Source organism: Zonotrichia albicollis, chromosome 3 (genome assembly GCF_047830755.1).
Source record: "Zonotrichia albicollis isolate bZonAlb1 chromosome 3, bZonAlb1.hap1, whole genome shotgun sequence".
Classification (NCBI taxonomy): Eukaryota; Metazoa; Chordata; class Aves; order Passeriformes; family Passerellidae; genus Zonotrichia; species Zonotrichia albicollis.
The window spans coordinates 106,144,412-106,163,045 of NC_133821.1; the positions used below are offsets into that span (position 1 = coordinate 106,144,412).

An 18,634-nucleotide genomic window follows, 5' to 3' on the forward strand; every position below is an offset into this window, starting at 1 on the left:
AGGGACTCCAATTCATTCAATCTCCCCATGGTGGCTGAGCTTCCTAGAAAATTCTTGATCTCTGCCCACAGGAGCCCCACAATCAGAGCACTGGTTTCATGTCACAGACTTCAGCAAAGCATGGCCAATAGCTTAGAAGGGCACCATATATCTCCCAAGTGTACTCTTGTTTATATATCACACTCTGCTGTTTGCTTTTTTTTATCTCAGCCTGTCATTGTTGACTCTCAGTGGTTGTTTGCAGCAGCATGTTCTGTTCCTGAACATCCCTCACAGAGCCATCCACACTGCAAGGGACATGGAGCAAGAGGTTTGTGTTCAGGCCAAGAAAATGCAACTTGAATACACATAGGAATATTTTGTGACCTGTAAAACCAGATGTCAGCTTGGAGAGTCAGTTTTGCTGCCCCTAGCACAGAGTACTGATCTATACATTGATCTACCACTAACAGCCCAACCACAACAAAGTTCTGCTCCTTCTCCCACTCTTGCTTTCCTCCTTCCACACAGACAGCTTTCTCGTGTCTCAGGCAGACTCACATCCCCTTGCCAAAGGTATGTTTTGGCCAGAGACCAGGCACAGAGGCTGGCTGCCTCCCCAGGTGGGACACAGCCCCTCTCGTGCCTGGGCACTGGGTGAGCCTGTGCAAACAAGCGCTCTCTGCCAGGCAGTTCCTGCTCCAGGCAGCTCCTGCTCCAGACAGCTGCCTTTGTTCTGCCCCTCTCCTTGTCACCTCCTGCCTGCGGCTGCTCGGCTCTGCCTGCAGTTCACATGACTTGTTTTCCATCACCTCCAAGGAAAATGGCTACATTCAAATCTCCTGCAAGCCAGATGTGCCCCACTGGTTGCCAGGTGAAATATGCTAATCTAGAGGGACTTGAAGTTTAGGATTGCTTTAGAGAGTGTTCCTGTGTATGACCTTGTGCAGCATTATCCCAGCTCTATTTCTTGCAAAAGCAGGAGAATAAAGTCATTATGGATGAACGGAAAACTAATGAAACCAGAGAAGCAGCTGAGGCAGAGCTGTGTTGATCACACTGGCTTTGTTTTCTGTATAATGTGGAGTCTCATACTCCTTTGGTGAAAGGTACCACTTTGAGACCACACGCTGTGCTTCCTCACAAAGAATTCACACCTTTTTTTTGCTTCTCCTGTATCCTGTAATAAAAGTCTTTTAGACTGTGGTTGGTCTCTGTGTATTGGAAAAATGGTGGATGGAGTTGAGAAAGGAACCATGAAAGCTGTAGCATTCAACCTTAAGTGGAGCAAGCAGAATATGTAGCAATGGCAAAATCACTCCATACAACTGTCTCAATAAAACTTCATGTTGTTGAACAGTAAAAGCATTTGTGTTTTTATTATTCTAAGATTCAATTAAAATCAGGAACAAAAAAATGAGACCTAAACTACATGTGAACAACCGATCAAGGACAATGATCATCTACACAAACAAGACATATTTGTCATACTGACACTCATCTAACATCCAGCCACCCCATCTTTAAATAATCATGATGGGGATGATGCATAGCTCATTCCTAAAATCAAAGTGTGAACTATAAGGGAAAAATCACATGGCATCTTGCTGATACATGCTCTTGCACTGAACTTAGAATACAATGTACAGAGAGACCTCTGGCTTAATTAGCTGCCCACTGAGCTAGAGTTGGCTTCTATCTTCTTCTGCATATGAAACCACAGAGCTTTCTTAGTACATTATTTCCATATGTGTTTATATTGCTATCTTTGCCACTTGATCCAGCATTTTAAGTGAGCATTCCTGTCTAAAAAAAAATATAACAAAATGTCTATCCACTTACCTAAAGTATCCATCAGCTCAGTCCTCTCTTTCCATCAGTGTGAGCCAGAAGAATCCCAGGAAAATCCATACAGTCTCCCTGGTAGGCAGCTGTTGAGAATCACATCAAGAGGCTCTTTCTTATGTCATTTTCTTCCTCTTTATTAGGGATATGATTTCTCATTCTTTGCTTCAGACATATTAAAATCCTCACTTAGCTAAGTAGCTGTGCCCAGGATCATGGCTGGTTTCAGGACATGAACACCCAGCTAGGGCAGGACAGGTGTGTGTGTGCTAGCACAGCACAAGGAGCAGGGTACTGCAGCTTGAGCATGAGCACCACCACGAGCACGTCCTCAGCAGGGGCTCACAGCTCTTCTAAAGGTGTCCAGGGGCAGGAGAAAGGTGAATCACCACTCATGTACTACTTACATGTGCATCTGCCCAACACTTCTTGTGTAGGAAGGGATGGTATGTATGTCTGCACAAATATTTACACTTAAGCTCTGGCTGCTTCGACATTTTACCATTCTACATTTAGCTTGCTCCAAAACCACTTTTCTAGAGACTGGTCTCTCATCAGAATATCTCACATTCCAAATTTACTTTATTTAGGACTACTATCAATTTTGAAACAGAAAAAAATTATGAGAGAAAGCCTTAATAAAGTCTGTCCATTGTTCATCCTCATGCATACTGCCAATTCTCTTACCACAGAAAGCTATTAGGTTGGTTAAAGATTATTTCAGCTTCATAAATCTTGCAGACAAGTCAAAATTATTTTACTCATTCTGAGTTTGAGCTGAGTTGGAGGTACTTCTCCATGAGAACAGAGAAGATTTTAGTCTGGATGGGTCATAAAGGCTCTGAAGGAAAGGGCAGAACTGTGACACATCAGTACAGAAATGGACACTGAACTTATAGCAGAGGTGGTCAGGGCAAAAGAGTAAGGGAGGCTGAGCAGATCCTGACCTCAGAGATGAAATGGGCCAGGAAGCTCTTTCAAGGGCAGGAAGGAGGAACAGCAAGAGAATTATGAGGAAAATTAGGAAAAGACAGTGTCGTGGAGACCAAACTTCTAAATCATGAAAAATGGCAGTTAAAATAGCAGGTCACCTGAAAAAAGAAATCTGCACATCAATTCAATTATGTTTGTATAAAATATTTTGGCATAAAAAATTCTTGGTGCTCCTTTACTTCCACTTCAGCAATTAGCTCTGTATCCGGATGATTTTCTCCTTTTCACACAACAGTACAGTTCCTCATGTTCTCCATGACCACAAGGGACTTACCTGAACTGACCCCATCACATAAGACTATTTATGCTACCTCTCTTACAGACACCAGCAAACTTTGCAATAACTTCATGTTGAACAAAATAGTAGACTTTTAAATTGAGGTGACTGTTTACAGCCTAACCAGGGATGCCACTGTTAAAATAATTTTTAAAATTTTATTTATATTAGTAAATTCTGAGCTTTAAAACACAGACGAGGAAACCTCTAAAAAGTGCTGAGGATGGGTAGTGGTCAGCAATGCAGAGAAACTGATCTACTACAAGTATCTGTATTGTTAAACAAGCAAACATTAGACATATATTATTAAAAGTCATCTTTAATAGCATTTAAAATTAGCTGTTGCAAACTTTATTTGAAGAAAAATAAACTAATAACAATCTTCCAAAGTCCCTTGAAACAGTCTAGTTCCTCAACATTTGCTTTATTACTTGAAAAGAGAAAAGCTGTTTGCATAGTTGGCATGTTAGTTCACCTCTGTTTGCTCAAAACAGCTCATAAAAGCATTCTTTTTCTATGATTTCTGATTTGATCAAAAGTGGAAATCTGAATGATGATCCTAACTTAGATAAATTGGGTATCTGCCTATGTCTCAAGACAGTCAAGAATTTTAGTTCAAATTTTTTAAGGTCTGATATGGAAAAAGAAAAAATGTCTCAGTCAGTACATTATACCTGCTTATATACTTCCATTGAACCAGCATATTTTGATTTTCTTCTTTGTATTTAATATCCCATACAACCTAAGAAAACTAAAAACCACAACAAAAAAACCCAGTTCATATTATAATATTATAAGATATTAGCAATGCTGATGAAGATTTTGGGTAGCTACTAAGAAATACAGCAAATTATTTAAATTCAAAGATAAACCTTAAACTGGAGTACTGGTGACTCAAATGCAGTACATAAGGCATTAATGCTCATACTTATCTGAAAACAAGCTATCTATAGGAAAAATAATCATTAGATTAATTTCATACAGCATACTATCAGTCTCTATTTCATTGCATAGAATAGCAATAGAGCAATGGCATTTCCATTTGGCACACAGAAATACATTAAAATTAACAAGAAACAATATGAAAGTGAAATATTTTGATATGGGGGAAAGGAAACAACTGCTGTTACATTTTATAGATAAATTAAGCACCTAATTTCAAAATCTTCAGATCATATAGACTTGGTTCACTGCATAAGAACTAATGGTAGAAGAAGAAATGTCATAACGAAATAATGTTAGTCATTAGAATTAAAATTGAATCCTTTTTCTTAGCGTTTCAGAGAGAAAAATTATGCCGTTAGGCACTAGCTGATTTCTAATATATATTCTTTCCTAAAAATAGAACATTACACAGCATTGTTGGTTGGGGCACTGTGCAGATCTTGTGTTTATGCACATACATTGCACACTGCAGAACACTGCAGCCTATAACAGCTACGTATATGCATCTGCTTTCTGCAGGATTCAGCAAAAATCAAATGTTGTCAATATTCATACCGACTTGAACAACATACTCAGAGAAATATTGCTAGGATAATATTTTGATAACTGAATAAAACCAAATTTTGTATTTTAGGTTTGACTGTCAACAGTGACTTTCAAGGCAAAAGAGAGGCCTGTAATTTAAGAAGGACATGGAAGTGTAGGAGCAAGTTCAGAGGAAGGCCATGAGGCTGACAAGAGGACTGAAGCACTTCTCCAGGGTAGACTCCCCTGTGAAGACAGGCTGGGAAAGTCAGGATTGTTCACCTGGAGAAGAGAAGGTTGTGTGGAGACCTCACAGCAACCTTCCAGTGTCTGGAGGGGGCCTGCAGGGAAGCCAGAAAGGGACTCTCTGAGGAGCTATACTAACAGGACAAGTAGTAGTGAGCTCCAACTGAAAGAAGGGAAACTTACACTAGATATTAGGGAGTTTTTTAATGTGAGGGTAGTGAGACACTGGAACAGGTTGCCTAGGGAGGTTGTGGATGCCCCAACCTTTGCAGTGCTCAAAGCCAGGCTGGGCAAGGCCTTGAGAAACCTGCTCTAGTGGGAGGTGTCCCTACCCACAGCAGAGGAGCTGGAACAAGATGATCTTACAGTCCAGTCCAACTCCTTCACATTCTATGATTCTATGGATCTGCCTCTCCTGTTTCTCCTGCACCTGTCTGGCCACCTCCCCCTTTCATCCTGTGCTGCTAATGTGCACAAGCCACAAACTCTTGCTTGTGAAGTGAACAGGAGCATGTGGTATGGAAGCTAACTGGGAATACCCACACTGCTTCTGTTTGATACAAGTTGTGCCAGGGGAGGTCTAGATTGGATATTGGGAAAAATTTCTTCACTGTTAAGCATCAGAACAGGCTGCCAATGGAAGAAGTGGTGTCACTATCCCTGGGGGTATTCAGAAAGAGTGTAGATGTAGCACTTGGAAGCATGATTTAGTGGCAGACTTGGCAAAGCTGACTTAATGGTTGGACCCAATGATTTTAAAGGTCTTTTCCAACATAAACAATTCTATGGTGGTGCCATGCTGGGAACCAAACTGCCCAGCCTGCAGATTCTGAGGTGCTCTAAACCTGCTAAGCAGCACTCATTTCCCTGTTTTGTACTACAGCATTTAGTACAGAAGATCTCTAGAGGACACCCATATCAAAACCTGCAGAGAAACCCTCAGCTAAGATCATGGATGACAGCAGAGGCAGAATTCAGGGGGAACACCTTTAAAATACATCACAGACTCAATCCTAAATAAATATCTCCTACTGATTGAATAGCATATTAAGGGCCCTAGACAGACCATGTCCATTGACACCCTGTGGCTGAAAAGGGCATGGGAAATACCAGCACACGCTCAGATTTCAATGAACAGCAGAAATGCTCAGACAACACAACATGAAGATGCCATCACAAAATACCTGTTCATTACTGTTTTTAGCATCACTCCTTAAAACCTTGTAGACCTTATTGCTAAAGAGCTCCAAAAGACTTTTTACTACAAGATTTCCTGTTAACTTCAGTGGGAGCACGGCCCCCCTAACATCCAAAATGGGTGTCATAGAGCAATGGGGATAATATATATGCTGAACATTTGTGTAAAGGTTCCCATTCAACAATGAGGAAAACAAAGAAAAAAGTCACTATGCCAAATAATATTCCATTCACTGCCACCACAGTACAAATTTTATTCTCTGCAACTCATCCAAAGTCACTACTGCAAAGTGACTGAAGGCACTGATGCAGGAATGTTAAAGGCCACCTAGTGTAAACATTTGTTTACAGTCATACAATGTACATGGTTTCTTTAAAATAGCTTGATACAGATGCAGATTTGGATGCCTGCAATAAAATGCCTTCTGTATAGAATAAATAAAATAAAAGAGGATGTTTATTCACTGACTCCAACAATTTCCCTGACATGGTACATCATGACTGATGATTCTTAATATAGTGTGCAAGGCAGCCAAAAGTCATTTAAAAACATGTGTTGTTTGTCTGAAAAACAAATGTAAGGGAATACTAGTAAAAGCTGCACTGTGCAAAACTCAACTAAGCAGTTTAAATCTGTTTTTCTTGGAGGATTTTCAGGAAGATTGGACTGCATGCAAAACAGAACTAATTTATTCCTACTATCTACTGCAAAAGATAGTACATCTTGTCTAGAAAATAAGCCCCTTTATCCTATCATTAATCAGGTACCAATGTCCCTATTAGAAGCCCTGCACATAGTAAAACCTGGAAGTATGTGAGCTTCAGGTTTTAGAAATTATATTAAAAGGAGACAAATGACATGTCAACTCCGCTGTTCTCAAAGACAAGAGAAGACCAAACTTTCATAGGTCACAAATCAAACCCACAAAAAAACACATCCCAGTTTAGATAAGAATTTTTTCCAGATCTTACAAACTTGGCACAGTCAGATTTAGGCTCCCATAAACGAATAAAGGATTTGAGATGTAGAGTTGTGTTTAATTCTGTGTCTTCATTTCTCTTAGCCTTGGACCCATGTAATCAAGTGAATGGCTTACAGGGGTAAGATCCCGCATCCAGCTGACTAAGCAGTGTGTTTGGCTTCAATAAATATATTACTTCATGTGGGTCAGAGCAGCACACACACTCTGCTCAGGCACTAATTAACTACTCAAAAGGCTAAATCCAAAACACATCAAGGACAAGTGAAAAGCATGAAAGACCATGAAGTAGCAGGACTAAGCTCTACCTAAGAAATAGGACAGAACCCCAAATTTGTGAAAAACATTGTAAATTCCAAAAACAGGTGAAGTAAAACAAATAACCCCATCTAAACTAGCTCTGCAGTGAAAACATAGACATTGGTAATAGAAGGCACCCCCAGTCAAGGAAGTTCAGGCCTCTTCCCAAGCTAAAATGCAAAATTTCCTTTGTGAACAACATTATAGATGAGCATAAATACAAAAATATACATTTTAAGCAGTAGAAAAAATGGAATAAAAATTAGAAATTGCTCAAGGAAAGTGACTGCCATATTATTACATGTGCACAAAAACACACTCCGTCTAAAAAAAGGTATGAAAGAAAGGGAATCAATAAAAATTAAAATTTCCACCTCTCTTAGTCAGCATGACAGCTATTAACTTCATTTCAGTAACTAGGAGTGTAACAGCTTGGCTGCCTTATCAAAAAGAAATAAGCATTAGATATTACAGGTAGTGTACAAGAAGGACAGACTGGCTGCCAGACAACAAAGGCATTCATACGCTCAGGAGCAACAAGCTCCCAAGCTCACACATTTCCACACTCACAGAGATCTGTAATTCTCCCCATGTGCAAAGGGCAGGTTTGGGTGTAGAAGTGCCTGCTACTTTTCACCATCCCTCTCCTTCATTCCACTTCAGCAGAGCACTTGAGCACACATGGATGTGGTTAAAGTAAAGGAAGCATGTGAATTGCTTGGCTGGGCTGAGTGCAAATGCAGCCCATGCCTCCTAAAAGCCTCCCCCACCACCAGCAACAGGGGCACAGATGGCACCAGGGCCACCAACTCATATGGCACTGAGAGCAGTAAACAACTGTTTGGGCTATGCCACCTGAACTGTTGACAAGGTGACGCTGAAAGCGCAAATGATGCCCCAGAGACACTTCTAGGAGACATCAAAAAAACCAGAACAGGTTCAAAGCAAACTTCCTTCATCTGGCCATAGATATATGCTAGCTGACACCAGCATTCTCACATGGAAAGAGAATTGCATTTATTTCTGAATAACCCTGTAAAAATGAAGTCTGATAAACAGACTTTATCTTTGACATGTTTACAGTAAAAAGCTTTTCAGAGTAAAATGCATTAGAACATCCTGAGGCGTTATTTTCAAGCATTATTAGCTTATGAATTGACAAAAATTCCACCTACCTGCTCTGTAATGATTAAAAAAAAAAAAAAAAAAAAAAAAAAAGAAGACTGACAGATTTCTGGAGCATTCAGCAGTTTGTAAATGCAGTACTTTTTGGCTCTTGGATCTGCTCTGCTCTGAAGCCAGCTTCTTTTTTTTTTTTCATATTATTCCCCATGAGAGCACACAGAGAAATTCAGTATTAATGTTGAGTGTCACATCTTCAGAACAGAACAAAGTGTGCTCTGATATCAAGCTCCTATCATTGCTTATCAACACCCTAATGGAGAAGCAGATAGTGCTTTGGAAAAGCATGGTAAACTAACATCCCTAAAAAATAAGCACAGTTGGAAGCTGGGGTAAAAACAAAGTGGGAATATGGAGGAGCTAAGCTTACTTTTTATCACACTGCTTTCTCAGTAACTCTGTGCTTCTTCAGAAAATAAATTCAGTATGAAACTAACATTTGGAAAGCTTTTCCAGCAGACACTTTTAGAAGTTTTCTGGCACAGCCAGAAATTTACCATATGGGCCAGCCCAGCTCTCCCTGAACACAGCAGGAGTTTGGTCATGGTAATCACTAAAGACAGGCTGGTATCTGAACATAAAATTTTCTTTGGATAATTCATGGAAACCTTAGATGTGAAACACAATCTCTTTCCTTCTACAGCACCCAACTGCACAGCAAGTTTACATGAAGGACAAAGAGTACACAGAACAAGGAGGCCAATGAAGAGTGCTGAAGCAAGGCTGCAGAGCCATCTCTGTGGCAAAGGTGGCAATCACTTTCACAGAAGTCACAAGAGGTTATACTTTGCATTACTTCCGAATTATAGCTTCTCACTGCTCTTCTTCCTGTTCAGAAAGGTTAATTAACATCAGTTAATGAACTTCTGGAAATTAACCAAGAACCCAGCTTCAAAAAGAAATCATTTTTAAAGGATCCACTCAACTCTGACACAGAGCTCACCATACACTGCAAAACACTTCCCAGATACTTAAGCCCAGCCATTACTCATTTTTCTTCACCCAGAACATCTCAATATATTCAGGCCAACACCTGGTGAAAGGCACACCTTCATAGACTCAATCTCAACTGTTACACAATCTGTTCACAAACCTTGGAAAAACATTTTGAAAGGAATTTTGTCCCTACCTACATGACAAAGGAACTCAGATGCTTTACCTGGCAAGCTGCTGGCTATCATATTTAAGAGCCAGGTCTTTTCTAACTAATGCTTTCTCTTACTATCATGTATGAGAGCTCCAGCCTCCTGAATCTGGGACTGCTTACCTAACCTAGGTCCTGCTCTTGTATTTTGCTCTTCCATTACCTTAAGGATTGCTACAGGGCCAGACTAGAAATCATTCATTCAATCATTTCATTTCAGAAACATCAATACATGGTAATGGCTCACAGAACAAGCTTTTGCAAGGTTTCTTCCTCATAGTGTTTTTTTTCCTTTTTTTTGTCCTTCCAACTAGAGACTTTGCAACCTCTTTTTTTTTCAGTAGTAGCATTTTTTACCTGAAATTATATTAATTTTTATTACAAGCCTCAGGGTATTTAAAAAACATGTAATTTTATGGGCCAAAATCTTTACCAAACAGTGACACCCAGCTAGTTATAAAATGTCAGTTCTGCAGTTCAGTACAGCAGTATTCTCAGATAAGAGAATACTGCTGTATTGACATCCAAGACAGCTCTTACACATACGTCAATTGTACTATCTGCCACAACAAAATCACATTTATTAATAAATTCCAGAGCATTTCCTAGATCTGAATATGACATGAGTCTGTCATCATCACATAAAATATATCCCTGCTGCTTGGGTCACCAACTAAAACAGTGATGGAAAATAATAATTTAAAATAAAATCACATTCCTCTATTAGACTGGAAAGAATTCTCCCAAAAGAACTCAATCATCGCATATATATATATATCTATTGATCAATAATCTATCTTTGCTATATATTGATAGGAATGGTGTCCTGTAAATAATATTTCCACAAATCATTATCTTGAAATTAAAGAAATTACAGCTCTGATTTCATAATATAAATTTTGGTTCTTAATATTAGTTTGCTAACTGAGAATTTATGAACTAAATTTATTAATATAATAAAAATATTTACATGTGCATTTACCTGTAACTTTGCAATAAACATATTTATTATTCTATCTAATAGCATTCTTATGAAAGATTAGATCCTGAGCTCTTCTCCTAGGAACTCAAAACTCATTTCAGCTTCTAATTCTAGGGCTTAAGTGTTTCTCTCAAATAAAAATTTGCTGTAATTTTTTAAACCTCTAGCCCTTAAACATGCTCTAATTAATGGACAGTGTACTTATAACCGTTAATTTCCTATTTTACATTAAAATTCTGTGAATGAACAATAATTTCAGCCTATATAGAATAAATGTGATCTTTATCTTGCTGAAGTAGCACACATCATATCTGGTTGTCTTTTGTATTGAGCTAAAAAAAAGCATAAAAAAATTGCCTATACAACTTCTTTACGCCTTATCTCAAACCAAGCCCAAATCCTTAATAATGTACCAAGTGGTTCATGTAGTGAAAACCTAGTATCTTCTCCAGCAGCCTGTAATTTTGTTCTTGCTTTTAATTCTGAAAAAAGCCTTTGTAAATTGTTGCCCATCTCTACAACACACTCTACACAACACATACTACATTATACATATAATACACTCATACACAACAACAACAAACAGAAGACAAACAAAAAAAAACCCAAAAAATACAAACAAACATGCAAACCAACCCAAAGCCCACTCCCAACAAAAAAGCCCTTTAAAACTCCTTTTTCAATGTACACCTTTTTTAGGTAACAACAGAAGTCAAAACACTGGCATTTTCTCCCAAGAAGGACTCGTAGTTTAAGTAAGAAACAGATGGCAAAGCTACTGGAGAGGTATTATTAACTTGGTAAGTGAATCACAGTGAAGTTCCTGCTTCATTTTGATAGTTTTGGGAACATACTGGGCCAAACAATTTGCAACAGTTGAGGAATCAACCCATTAGGACAGTAGATATGCGAAAACACTATTACTTGTTAGCAAATTGGGCATGTAAATGTCCAAAAAGACCACAGTTCAAAGCAGCTTTTTCTTCACTAAAATTTCTCCTATTCCTACAAGAAGAAACTTTTTTTTAAACTTCTGAATTATTAAATTTGAAATGACTGGCACTTACTAGGTTCATAGTAATCCAGTACAGTCACTGAAGCATCTTGGATATTTGCCACCTTGAAGTCTCTCACAGCTGGAATATCTACACAAACCTGTGTTTCATTTAGCTAGGAAAACAGAAGAGAAACATCCTGAGAACCCTAGGGATGGTGGCTTCATGGAGGAGCTAAGGACTTTTAGCTCAGTGGTAGTCCATTAGTCCATTTCTAAAGGCTTAAGAGTCAGGATGTACATAAAGATGATTATCTCATCTGCAGTCATTTTGGTCAAATTACAGACTTCATTAAATGTCTGCCTTCTTATGTGTGATTTTTAAGAGGTCTAATTTAGAAAGTCCTTACAAATACAATTGAGTTGCACCTATCCAATCAGACTCACTCAAAACGAGAAGAACTATTAATTCCATGTAAATAGCAGATGTTGATTTTCCCCAAAGAACACAATCATAATGTCATTCCAAATTTAAGCCTAACAATGTCAAAGTCAAGATGAAAATCACCACAAACACATTTCTTTGTTATTTCCAACTTACAGAGTCGAAGTATAGGTTGACTTTTCCATTATCCTTTTCCGTCTTCTTAACTGTATTGTCTAATGGAACAAAATCTGGTGACACAGAGAAACCACTGAGTAAGCCAACCTCCATGAGGACCATACCACTACTGGGAGCCGAGCCAGAGCCAAAGTACCTTTTCAAAACACAGAAACAAAGAAACTTTTAGTAGAAATACAGTAGCCCACTCTCCAAAGAAAACATTCGATCTTTAAGTCCCAACTAATGCAGTAATAATGCTTAATACTTGGGAAAGAAATGGAACAAAATACTGACAAGAAAATGTCTAACGATAAAGAGCTAAAAAGTAATTTCTCAATTATTTTTCTAGCTAATTTTAGACACATATGCAAAAGCTGGTTTAGGACTGAGAAAACTGCAATACATAAATCATGTGAGAGACTACACTGACACCATGAGGAACTTTCAATCGGCATCTATTAGTACAGGTTTATCTTACAAATATGCAGAAACTATTGCAATTAAACACGTTTCAAAAGAAGCAATTAAGAAACTGCTGTAGGAATTCCTGTACTGAAATATATGTATTTCCTCTTATGGATGCATTGGTTTGCTTTTATTCATTTTGGAGGCCAAGATACATGTGTGTACACCAAAGAAGTCTCCCAGACCTTTTCATATTTCCTTTACAGAGACTGATGGTACCATTAACAAAGTCATCACCAAATTATTTCACAAAGTTTCAGTTTTAGAATGCATAGCCATGTTATTAATCCACATTTGGAAGAAGATTTAATAAGTTGAGTCCCTTTTTTTTTCCTAAATAATGCTTACTATTATATCTTCTTCCAATGTAAAAACCAGATGCTGGAGTTTGCTCTATTGAGCAAGTCTTGCACACTATGGTGCATAACAGATGTATCAAAATGTATTTATGGTGCTCTGTGCTACAAGTGTCACCTAAACGACCTGCAAAAGATTCTACTCCTTTAAATAAAGCAGGTAGCAGAAGAGTTTCCCCGGCCTTAGAACAGAAGGTTCCCACTAAATTGGGACAGAATTGTCCCACTAAAATAAAAGTGTCTCCAATCCTCATTTTGAAAGCCTGGCAGTATTGAAAGTAATTAAACTATTTCTTTGTAGAGCTGGGTAGTTAAAAAAAAATAAAAGGGAAGAGTTGCTTTCAAAGCAATGCTGTTAAGCCTGGCTGATTCAAGGCAGATACAACTTTGAAAGAAATACAGCACAACTGCTGACTTCAGTTGGCTCACAAGATTAGAAACAACTGAAACCATCTGTTTGACGATGTGCTGTGCCAAAGTAGCTGCTATTGAAAATAAATAATTGAATTGGAACTGGATGTAATTATTTCTGCATAATTACCAATAAGAGGAGAATAAAATATCCAAGCCGTCTAGCCAGCCTGGGGTGCTACTAAAACACCAACAGGGAACCAAACTATCTTGGTACTGTCAAGGAGTGAATTAGATATATCCCTAGAATTTATGAGGATCTGCCTCTCAAAAAAAGGAAGAGAGGCAGCCTTGGAGGAGGGTTGTGGTACCATATCTTCAACTCCATGGTCTCTTAAAAAAAGGGAGAAGAATCATCATGCAAGAATGATCAGTAAGAGAAGGACAGACTTGAAGCTTGGACCTGAGGAAAACGGGTAATATTTTCAGTTGAACTTTATGTTTCAGCTCTTCAGCAAAATGAGATCAGGGTGATACCCTCTCACACATGATACAAAGAGAAAACAAAACTAAGCTCATGTAGGCAGAAAGCAGAAATGAGAGTGTAAATTGAACCATCAGTGATCAGTTTCCCATGCCTGGAAAAGGTATGAAGGCAATAAGACTTAGAAAAAACTAGTAGTCCTGGGTATTTGCCTCCCAGAGAGGGTGTTTTAGCTCCTCTAACCAAGAACCACTTCAATTTGAATGAGACATCATCTGCTCGAGTGTCATAAATAATACCAGTTAAGAAGACCATAGCCAACCCCTATCAAGCTTGCTGAGAGAAGGTGGATATTCTCCAGATTAAAGAAAAAAAATTGTGAAGTTGAAGCCTTCAGTGCCTAACTATGTATATCCACAACTAGATGCATACCCACAGCTAGACTCTACACACCCATGCGTTGAGATTTCAACAGCCTTTTTGTATTGGTTTTTCTACTAGAAAGCCAGATCATGTTATAAAGATCCTAAGTAGGCAACTTTAAACTAATTTAGGAATGTAGATAAGGCATGTATTATATACAATCTATAGGGAAAAGAACAGGAAGATGACTAGTCTATGAAGCTCAGCAATCAGAGCTGAAGCCGTAGCCTAAGCAATTTAAACAGACTTCCTCAAAGTACCAGTCCACTTCTCACAATAAGAGTTGATGGAACTGATGTTGGAACTATCAAAATGTTCCAAGTAATCTCTTGAGGCTGCTTTTCAATGTCACTAGATTCCCCTCTCTTTTTTGAACACTTTGCAATTAAAGCATCACCACCCTAGAAGATCCCCAGAGAGATGGAGCACTTCTTTGTATTTTAAGCGAAAGATCTTAGCTAGAGAGTTGCCCAAAAAATACTTACCCCAAACCCAGCATGTAAACCCTTTACATGTCAGGATTTTGTGCTAGACTTTAGAATGCTGTTGACGCTTCAGAGAAAAGTTTAAAAGATAACAAGCCTGTTCTGTTTCAAGAGCTCTCATGTATTCTAGCGTCTCTGCCCACCATCTGTGTCACTGAACTGGATACTAGAAACATATAAAAACAGAGCTCTGGCTTTATGCCTGCTGGCTATTTCCCAAATTAAGTCAATGCTCTGTACTGAAATAATATTGTCTATAGCTGATTATTTGTATGCTGGTGTCACCTAGAGGCTCATCTCCAATCACAGCTCCCTTGTGGAAGGCAGAGCGCAAGAATAGTTCAAGGCATACGGTGTACAAAGTTTAAAGAAATAGCAAAAAGAGGGTGTGGATGAAAGGCATGTAAGAGGAATCATGGTGGATCAGGTGGTACTTTGCAAATCTTGCATTTACAAGGAATGTAACAAGATGTTACATATCTAATATGCATAATGCCACAAGAAAAAAACAATGTTTCTAGAGGAAGTGTTCCCAAACGGATGAAATCCTTAAATACAACAAATGCAGTCATCTCAACAACATTATTGTGGATTATAAAAGACAGAAGACAAAAACCATAAATACATATATATAGAGAGAGATAAAATGTCCTATAGGGCTTCATATGAAATATGCAGGAATCTCTAATTACAAATGCATACTGGAGAAACTGCCAGAAAACAAACACCTTCAAATATACCTTTTAAATATGTGTATGAACACTTCCACAGCAAGCAAAATGGAGGCACAAAGCAGTCAAAGAAATAACTTGATTGACTGGCTGATCTAGGAATACTCAGTTCAAAGTCACCTATTCTCATGTGATGTAAATTCTATCCAGGTAACACCAGGTGCCTGTCCTGTGGTCCCTCAGATGATACTTGAGTAGGCTCAGCTCAGTCTTTAGTAGCTGATTACTGAATAAGAACCATCACCCCAGATGCACATGTTCTCCCATATCCTCCTGCCCCCTCTCCCTTATCCAGCAAAAAGAACAGAATTAGCCTGGGTGAAAAACTTTCCACCCCTTTCAAATCTAGAATAATGTATTGTAGTCTATTGTAGTTCCTTGCTACTGGTGAATAAAAGACCACAAAGATAGTTGCACAATAAGGCAATGTGAATTTATTACTATGTAAATATGGATTTTGACTCCTGCCAAAATCATTCTGAGTTAATTATGGAGATGAAAAAAAGAATGATTACTTCATGGTGTTTTCAGCACTTTAGAACTTCTCTCTTTACAAAAAAAGTATCTACTTCTGTATCAAAAGCAAAGGATTGTTTTCATGATAGGTCAGAGTAATAAGCCCTTGTCACAGCTTGCTACTGAAGTTAGAATGCAGAGATACTGATCCAATTTTCAAGTCTCTCCACACACATACCTATAGCTCAAAAGCATTTGCACCAAAGAAACTGTTGAGTTTTTTCTTGTATTTCACACAAAATCTTCCACATTCCTCTAACATTTAGGGTACTTCGATCTTTATGCATAATAGTAAAAAAAATCACCTGGCCAGCAAAAATTGATTTATAAATTGACTCATAGTTTCACTACTATCATTTGTGCAATGTAATTTTTATCTTCTTCAGGTAAACATTTATATCCCAGACATTAGTAAATTCATACAAACAAATGGATAACTCAGTTTATTTAAAGCAAACTAAAGTTGGTATATACAAAGACGTGTATGAGATGCTCCAACTGATTTACCTACCTTGTGCACACATTCAAAGTCAAGTGGTTTGTATCATCTTTATCATCTTTTACATCAACATTCAAGTCAAAGGCTTCTTGATTTTGGACAGATCTGAGCCTCTGATTGGTGTGCTTTGTGTTGTACATAACATTCAGCTGTGGATTGCAAGTACAGACATCAGGGCACATGTAAAGCAAATCAGTGTGGCTTAAACACCAAGTTGCTAGCACCGTAACACCAGAGGAGTGTTCACATGAGAAAACACACGTTTGCACAGACCTGCTAGCCTGTAATTGACTTGCTAACCTATAACTTGGACAAGACCCTGTCATACCTTCAAATTTGGACTCACAATTTTCCATTTACTACCTGAAACCATTGTAAAAGGACTGTGATTTTCCAGAAGCACTTTTCATTCCCTTTTCTTTAGCCAAGCAAAATGCATATTGGGGTCTTGCAAGGGGTTATTTTAGACACTTTCTGCTTATTTTTCTACCAAAAGCAAAGAAGAACCCCCTCACCATACTATGTGTTTTATCTGGATGAGTGAGGGAATCATCTTTAATTTCTGATTTTTGCTTTTGTTGCTATGTCTCTCACTTTTTGATACAAAAATTATGCTCCTTCTTTCAATCTCTACACATAATTCCCATTGCCCTGCCCAACACTGCTGAATTTAGCGTGCTGTAAGAGTGCAGAGCCAATTCTGCAGCGGCACTCAGGACAGCCATGGTGCAGCTGTGAAGATTCATCATGCACAACTGCTCCCCAGGAGAAGGCAGTACCAAGGATGAAACCAATCTAGAAAGCCTGCCAGTTGAAGGCACACAAAAAGCAGTGCCTCAACAAGTTGTCACCATAGAAACAAAGCTGTTTTAACTTTTGCCAGAAAAATCTTAATGAATGGGAATTTACTGCCAAGGCAGGAAGTTCTGAAACCACATACTGAACAGGTCAATCAGCTAGTATTTTCATGGAATAAGCTATTGCTGTTATGGTCTGACTTTCTTTTCCCTTTTCCTCCCGACAATGAAGGAAAACATTTTCACAACACAGAGTTTAATTAAAGCCTTCTTCTGTATACACACTCATGTTGGGGACAGAAGGCTATTATACAGAAACTCACATTAAATTAACAAAATGAGCAAATGCATTTCTTAAGTTTTAAAAGGCAACTGCCAAAGCTAAAGGCAGAACTGGTCCAATCTTGTGTGTAGTGCAACCAGTTCTGGTGAGAGGCCCAAGGAGAGAAAATTAAAAGCTAGTGTTCTAGCAAGAGAGTGATGCTTCAAATAGTAGCTGACACTATCAATTGCGCTATACTTTTAAAAATATGGCACATTTATAATCCTCTAATCAATGCCTATCCCTTTTCTTCTCCAACTAGCAGCATAAATGAGCTTGACTGAGCATGTGAATTCAATGAAAACATCTCCAATATTTTCTGTCCATTTTGGGTACTCAACATCCATTCAAATGGTAATGGAGAAACGTGTGCGTATTTCATCATGTACCTATTTCAGTACCATCACACTAAATAACATTCAGTCCTCTGCCTAAGTCCAGCAAAAATATACTGAGTGGAAAAAACAGTCATTGTTTCCAGTAATGAGTAACAGGGAATTCTGAGGTTTTTTCCTCATTCCCTCTCTATACCTCATGAGGAGATTGAGGAGATCTTGTTCACCTATCCACTTTGGCCATACCCACCCTTGTTTCAGCCTGTCCACCCTCCCCTTGTTGCTGGTTCTAGATTTTAGTGGCATTCTCCTTCCTTCCAAGAAGGCACGGGCCATGCCAATTATTTTAGTCATGTGTCAAGTCCAGCTCACAGAAGAAACATGTTTCTTTCAAGACTTTCAGCAGGCCTCCTAAGGAAGATTGCTTCTTTGACTCCCTTCTCTAGAGCATCTTTCACAATACCCTAACCCATCTTCACTTCCCTCTTGCAGAGTAAGTGTCTTAGGTCATGCATGGGATAAACCAACAATGGGATATACCTACAATGGAGAGACAAGCTAGAAAACTTTATTGACACCTGGACCAAAAAGCTATAAGTAAATGTCCGCCTTTACAATCATAATATCCAAAATAAATACATTTTATGAGATCCTGAAGGGTCAGGAGACAATGCACT

At 38.5% G+C, this 18,634-nt stretch overlaps 1 protein-coding gene across 1 annotated transcript in view; it reads right to left on the bottom strand.

Moving 5' to 3' along the window:
- Positions 1-8,537: 8,537 nt before the first annotated feature.
- CD109 (CD109 molecule) overlaps positions 8,538-18,634 on the bottom strand; it is a 65,589-nt gene continuing 55,492 nt past the window's right edge. Inside the window, exons 30-33 of the mRNA XM_014269973.3 lie at positions 16,516-16,652; positions 12,191-12,347; positions 11,663-11,765; positions 8,538-9,297 (exon numbers count right to left, since the gene is read on the bottom strand). Coding sequence (XP_014125448.3) covers positions 9,107-9,297; positions 11,663-11,765; positions 12,191-12,347; positions 16,516-16,652 — 588 coding nt within the window. The 3' untranslated portion in view covers positions 8,538-9,106. The remainder of the gene's footprint in view (positions 9,298-11,662; positions 11,766-12,190; positions 12,348-16,515; positions 16,653-18,634) is intronic.